Raw genomic sequence first — 7,232 nt, forward strand, 5'->3', positions numbered from 1 at the left:
TTCGTCTTTGCCGAATTCGCCTGATAGCGGCGTTCGAGTAATATAAAGTGCGCGGTAAAAAAACAACACTGGGTGACTGCATAAGGAACCCTGTGAGTTTTTCTGAATCCTGCTTGCACTATGTAAGGTTCTCAGATTTTGTGTATTATGTTTGAGGAGTAGTTTATGGTTTGGTTTAATTTTTTATTAATTTTCTTCTATCCCTCGAAGCTAACTTGTCGGTTGCGATATGTCATAGCAGAACGCATTGTAGCAGAACGAGAATGTTTACGTTGTTCCTTCCACTCCTGTAATAGCCCTACAACAGGGCTGACAGTATTAATAAATGAAATGAAATGAATTGAAAAAAAATTAAAAATTTATTCACATCATTACATCTTGGTGTCTCCTTCCGAGACCGGCGGCATCTTCTCGCATGCAGAACCTGGCTCGATGTACTTGTAGAAGCAGGCCATCACGCCAAACACCACCATGTCCAATGTCATCAGGCCGCTGTACATGAACGATTCGGACGACTGCAAGAAGCGTTAACCACGCGGCGTTTTAAATCTGGTTGTAGCAATAGTGCACGATGTATGCGAATGAATAGAACAGTAGTAATGGTCCAAGCAGGAAGTCAATAAACAACAGTGAACATAAGAGTATACGTTGTTGGGCTAGTTGGTTCATAATCTTCAAAATTGGCTTGCGCAAAAATCGACAAGGACTAAGAAGGAACACTGAAGTACAGGACTTCAGTGTTCCTTCTTAGTCCTTGTCGATTTTCGCGCTAGCCAATTTTGAAGAACAGTGAACATATGCATGAACCTTTCAGTTAAAGTTGGTAATCGAAAACCAAATCCACAATCCACGATAATGAAAATGTGGCACACAGCTTAAGCATAACCCAACCCAATACAATTTAATCAGACAGCGGTAGCTCTTTTAGGTAGTGTATTGTGTTGTGCGATTGTACATGGAAAATAAATGCGAATATATATATATATATATATATATATATATATATATATATATATATATATATATATATATATATATATATATATATATATATATATATATATATAATATATATATATATATATTATATATATATATATATATATATAATCATCTAGTGCATGCAGAAAACGGTTAATAGCTGATGAATCAAGCGCCTCATTGAACGCCGCCGTCTGTCCCAGCGAAACGGCAATTCCTATTGGCCACGTTATGAGGGAGCAAGCTGCCACAAAACGCTAGGTAATCGCTATAGAAAAACGGAACAAATTGAAAAGAAAAAAATGTTTGCGGTAGGAGGCTTCGCGAGGGATACGATGCGGGCTTTTTGGTAGCACATCTTCAGTAAGCCTTCTTGTAGCGCGCGTAAAAGACAGAAGAAACAAATATATAGGCACTCATAGATACATAGAGTGTTCTGTGTCTCCATGTATTATTTAGAGGATAAGCACTTTAGGGTCTCGGCGTGCATCGTGCATCGTCGTCTGCTCCATTCGCTTGAGCGCAAGAGAGGGCGCCACCGCCTCAGCACTCGGCGTGTGACGGGAGAAAGGGAACGGCGCGCATTGATTATTGGTCGCGAGATTGAGCAGAATTGGCACCTAGCGTGAAGCGGACGAAACACCGTGGTGTGGATCACGGCCAACGTTACTAGAACAAACTCAGTTTAAAAGCTCCACCGGAGAGGCGGTCCGCGTGGCGGTCGTGAGAACTAGTGGTGCTGCAGTCACGTCTAGCTCCCGCGGCTGGCGCTTGTTGTGATCGGCGCCGCTGATGTACGAGCGCACGTGGGTTACAGCGTCGTCTGCGCTTTGTTAGCTCGTCATTTTTGCGACTGTTCTTGACCAGGCTTAGCGCCTTGTACGAAGACACGTGCATGATGTACGAAGCGTAACGAGGGCGAACAGATTCACAGTGTGTATGCCGACATGCTTTGCGCCGGGCTGCAAGAGCGGCTACCGCAACGACGACTCCGCTTCACGACACTTCTTCGGACCTCCAAAAGACCCTACGCCATTCAAGCTTTGCATCGCAAAGATAGAAAGCTTACTGCGAAATGCAAGGTCTGTGACGTTCATTTTGAGAGTGACGACATTGTAAAGCACTATCGTCGTGTCGTTGCGGGACAAGAAGTATTGATCCCACGTGGAAAGTGGGAACTCGCGCCAGGTGCCGTGCCGCGCTTGTTCCCAGCACTTCCACCCCACATTTCAAAGCCAAAATGTTCGGGGTTTAGGCGCAAATCCATCCCCCCCCCCCCCCCCCCCCCCCCAGAACGCACGGCGTCCCGCGAAAGCCCGGTGCCCAATTTGGAGGAGCCGCCAGAAATAGAACAGCAAAACGAAAGGCAGGCGATTACCTATATACGCTACCGAAACTGAGAGATGCATCACACTGACATTCGATCAATTGTCAGATGTCGCTATGCCTTCAGAGTAGTGGATTTTCGAGAGATTTTACGACGAGGTAAAGAACAAGATGTGCGGAATATTTCGCACTCGCCGGCTCGGGAACGGGCTGCTCAGCGCAGAAATTTGACACGGTACACATAGAAAAGATGATGACCAGCGCTGGTCCTCGTGTTTTCTATGTGTACCGTGTCAAATTTTTTGCGCTGAGCAGTTTATTACTGGAATACCAACTAGCCCAATCCCACACTTTGCTTCGGGAACGGAGACTTACTTGTGCAAAATATAATTGTAGTTGACGAGCACTTTAACTGCGTAGTGAACAGCTACAGCACGAAACGCAAACGGCTGTCGTATACAGTGTAAGAAGTGCTGCGGGCATGGAACATCTGCTCGGTAAAGTTGAAAAACTGAAGTTGAATACTGACGACTCTTCTAGCGACAGAGTACGCGCGAATAACTGCTCGGTGCTCACATCACGGCCGCTCTGCTCGAATTGTTTAAGGCACCGTAGAAGGATGCGACGTAGAAAGATGAGACACCGAAAATACAACTATCCACTGAAAAAATTGCTCAGAGACGACATCTATTCGATGTAATCGCACACTGAGACTTCATTTACCGAGTTCTCGTAAAATTTTCCGATTTTGGGTCAGTATCCCTTTAACCGTAGCGAAAACGTGTCTTGTAAACATTGCAAAGCATTGGTGATGTTTTTCGAGAAAGTTTTTTTCAATAAATTGTAGAAACATGAGTACTGTTTTTCTAGAACGTGTGTATCTCGAGTAAGGACGCTTCTTTGTACACTAAAAGGCTTTTTCAAACGTGTTGGGTTGTTCGTGGTCTAGATAAGACGGCAGCGGCTAAGATTGTGGTGGTAGTTACAAAAATTACGCTGAAAACCCTCATTCGCTTAGAAATTCCTATGCTTGGAAGCTAAGCGCAATGTAGACAGCTCAAATATTGTCACGGGGTCGTGACGTCGACGAAGGCAGCAGTCAGCAGGTCCGAGATGAAACTGTTTATTTGGCCAAACTTGTGGCCGGGAAACTGAAAGTCAAACTACAGCAATGCACTGATAGCGGCGAACACAGCGTCGACCGTAGATCAACTGACAAGCGGTAAAGCGCGTCGGCTTTTATACAGGCGCTATCGAACTTTCCAGCGATATCGCTGGTGGCGGCGTTATCTCTCAACAAAGCTGGAACATTCGCGTGCTGCGCGCAATCTTACCAAAACGATCTACTACAATCGCGAAGCTTCTCGAACACTGCTTCGCGGACAGCGTCGAGCGTTGATAACCGTCCTTGCTGGTCAAACCCGAATACATCAAAATAAAACAAGAAGTGGGCGTGGCAATATAGACCGAACATCGATTCTTAGCCAATCAATGAACAACGCACGCGGGCCAATGAATACAGACGACCTTATGCATATCCACCTCAGTATCCACCTAACTAGTACAATAAGAAAGTTGCCGCGCAGTTGCCGCGAGCAACAGCGCGGCGGACCGCAGCGTTATGCCGTGGCAGCAGACGACGCGCCGATAGTGGCGCAAGACGGAACTGCAGCGCCGCTAGTTCTCGCGACCGCCGTACCCTCCTCCACTGGAGGAGATACGGAGCTTTGAAACTGAGTTTGTTCTAGCAACCTTGGATCACGGCCACCTGGATGATCGGCGCGCGGCGCTGTTGCTCCGGCCGTCGCATTCGGCGCGCGCCCCTTTGGAAAAATGTAATTGAGGTAGTTCCGCCGCGGCGTAGACAGCCGCAGACGTGCTTGGAAAAATGCACATTGCACATCGTGCTCGTGGTGACTGGAATCAAGGTACGCTGTTATGTATTTTTAATCGGGCTTTGGACAGTGAGTGTTGTTCTCTGTAGCATATTACGATCGCAGGAGTAAAAAAGCCGACTTACGCCTCACAGCGTTGTTTCGCAAAGCATCGCATGGAGCGAAATGCATTTTCAGTCTGTACGAAAGGAGAGAGTGAGATGTGCATGTGCTCCACCTTTCTCTGGGAGACTGGATTGCCCATATACTCTTCTGGCACGAGAGAGAGTAAAACGCAGTTATACTCCTGCTCCTCATGTTCATGTGCCGGCATACCGCGAGCGATGACGACTCATTATTAAGTACACGTATATGCTGTAAAGAGCATTGCATTTGTTTGTTGTGACGACCAATAAAAAAAGAACGGCGTTTTCAGCGCCTCTCAGTGCCGTTCAGCGCACTGGGAATATCCACGTTTTTAGCTTCGGATTTGTGTAGTTCAGTAGGCGAGTACAACCTCGTTGAGGCGGTCACGATCGAAACTAGATTCGAAGGTTTATTAAATTCTTCGTATTTGAATGCTGACGTTTTTCGCTACGAGCGTCGTGCACGGAGTATGCTGCCCTAAGCCCAGTGGTCCGTACGGCTAAGAGTGGGCTGCATTCGCGGAACGTGAACAATAAGGACCGAAAATATGTCCAAAGGGGTGAAGAAAACTCAAGTGTTCACGTTCAGAAGTAGTATGCTTTCTACACAGAAATGACCAACCGCATAGTCAGTCAATGCGAATGCCTTCGGTTACGCTAATCTTGCGCCGGAGGGACGTTATCTTCCTTGGAAGCACAAAACAAACAAATCAACTACCTTCTGTTTGGTTGTCACATGCACGGAGACGCTGAAATCTGCGTTTATAAACAAGAAAATGAAAAGACAGATCGCTGATATTACTTATAACATGAAAGAAAAACGACGCAGTTGTCGTGTTTCAGTGTGTTGTTGCGGTAGCGTGTCGCACTCGCATGCTGAGGTGCATGAACAGGTCGATGGTTCGAATCTCGCTCGTTAATCTCCCGCTTTTTCTAACGCGTTCTTTTCTTGTAGTGCTCGGTGTTTGGTTATCATTACGATGTACGCGTGAATAAATTGTGAAAATCAATTTTAAACCGCAATTTCGGCCCTAGTTCTGCTATTTCTTTTTCTTCAGGTGTACTACTACTCCTTTCGGAGGTGTCCTGCTACCCTGTTTCGGCAAGATTCATGTTACTCTGTTGAGGTGGAGTACTATAACCCTTTCTGGGGGCATTACCTTCCTCTGCCTCAAAAAGAGGTGATTTACCCAGGGAAAGAAAGTTAAATGTGGGACAAGAATATACTATCCCAAAGAGAGTGCCCGGCACTTTTCTAGCAAACCCGCACGATGCTTCGAACAACGCCTTCGAAACTCTCGAAGGTGGAAATGCAAAATAAATGTGCGCTGTAACTTGTCAACAACCGCGGTGGTGGCTAATGTCGTGCCCAAGTCAGGGGGAAGCTGGCGCTCCCGAACGTACCCCTGAACGCGCGGCCGCTTTTCCGAAGACGCCACTCAGCGACCACAGGCGGTCACGACGGAAAAAATCACACCATCTCCCGCTAAAGGGGACCATGAGGCGATGCGAAACAGCGTTTCGGCAAGTCGAGCCCGCGTTTCAGAGGGGGAGAGGAGAGGAGGAAAGGGGGAGGAGGAGGGGTGAGGGGGAAGGGAGAGATGGGGAGTGGAAAGGGAGAGGGGAAGTGGAGAGGAGAGGGGGAGTGGTGGTGTGTGTAGAGTGTTTGCGCATGCGCAGTAAGGGTGGTCACGCCGCACAACACCGGTTTGAACTCCGCCATAAGATGCTTCGCATCTAAAAAACAACGGTGTACCTGCATAGTTACCCTTTCTCTGACGGTCCCTGCTCAGAGTATTGATTAATCGAATAGGTTTATTGCATAGTAAGAACTGCAGAGGCTTCAGTCAAGAACTCACTGCTTGTGCAGTTTTGTGTCAAGTTTCAAACGACAATATTTGCAAAGCTTGGGTTCATAGGCTCACCTGGATAATCATCGAGGATTCCAAGTGGCAATAAAGTAAGGGATTACACCTTGCAACAATGTCATCAATAACCTCTTAACCGCGTGTCCATACGTGGCGCCACAAATAAATGTGCAACAATGCAGCTGTTGTGGTGACGGCACTTACCGCGACAGTGAAGAATCTCGCCTCTGCGATGATAACTACAATGAGGTTGCCCACGGCCACTGTGAGCAGCCAGGCAGCCTGCAGGACAGACTTCATAGACGTGGGTGCCTGCGAAGAGAAACGTGTTCATTTCAGGACTGGGCGAGATGCCGGAAGGCAGATTGGCAGGACAAATCATCAGGCCTCTGGAACAGCACTTTGAAGCACTCACCGTTTTTAATGTTTTCATCATGATGAAACGGTGCCACGGAATAAGCCAGAATCACTGAGGGACAGAAGCGCCATGATCCTCAGTTATTATGTTTCTTATTTCGTGGCGCCGTTTCGTAATGATCAGTCCATACTAACTCGCCCAATGGCTAGTGCTACTTATCGTTGTGATAACGCTTGCAAGCAAAGAAATCGGAATGAACACAACGGTATCTTGGCATCAAAAACCTCATCCGAGTGGACGTTAAACATAATTCGAACAGGGAAATCTTATCCAGCTGTTGTGGACACATACCAGCCAGCGCCCCTGGCGGCCGCGGCGCGAAACTAGCGCGTTTTCAATGGAACAAGCGAGTTTTTCCCGAAATATTAAGCGGAGAGGGTGAATGTTGTAAAACGCAGACACAGAGCGCTTCTGGGAACCTTAACGCACGAGAAGACTGCAGCGATCATGTTGCAGTCAGCTTCAGTTTTGTTCCCAGAGCAGTTAAAGATTGTACAATGGGAGTCTATGGAAACGGCGAAAAATGTGGCCCGTTTTTCGAGACAAAAACGGTCACTGTGGTAAAACTAAGCAAGTTACGTTAATGGTCAGGAAATCACATGTAGTCCTGGCACTCAGC

At 47.1% G+C, this 7,232-nt stretch overlaps 1 protein-coding gene across 1 annotated transcript; it reads right to left on the minus strand.

Moving 5' to 3' along the window:
* Window positions 1-336: 336 nt before the first annotated feature.
* LOC125756939 (solute carrier family 15 member 1-like) lies at window positions 337-6,650 on the minus strand. Its single transcript, XM_049412003.1, has 2 exons — window positions 6,400-6,650; window positions 337-515 (listed from the first exon to the last, which is right to left on the minus strand). The coding sequence occupies exons 1-2, from the start codon at window positions 6,493-6,495 to the stop codon at window positions 372-374; spliced, it is 240 nt and encodes a 79-aa protein (XP_049267960.1). The 5' UTR covers window positions 6,496-6,650; the 3' UTR covers window positions 337-371.
* Window positions 6,651-7,232: the final 582 nt, after the last annotated feature.

This window comes from Rhipicephalus sanguineus, chromosome 1, assembly GCF_013339695.2.
Source record: "Rhipicephalus sanguineus isolate Rsan-2018 chromosome 1, BIME_Rsan_1.4, whole genome shotgun sequence".
NCBI classification, from domain to species: domain Eukaryota; kingdom Metazoa; phylum Arthropoda; class Arachnida; order Ixodida; family Ixodidae; genus Rhipicephalus; species Rhipicephalus sanguineus.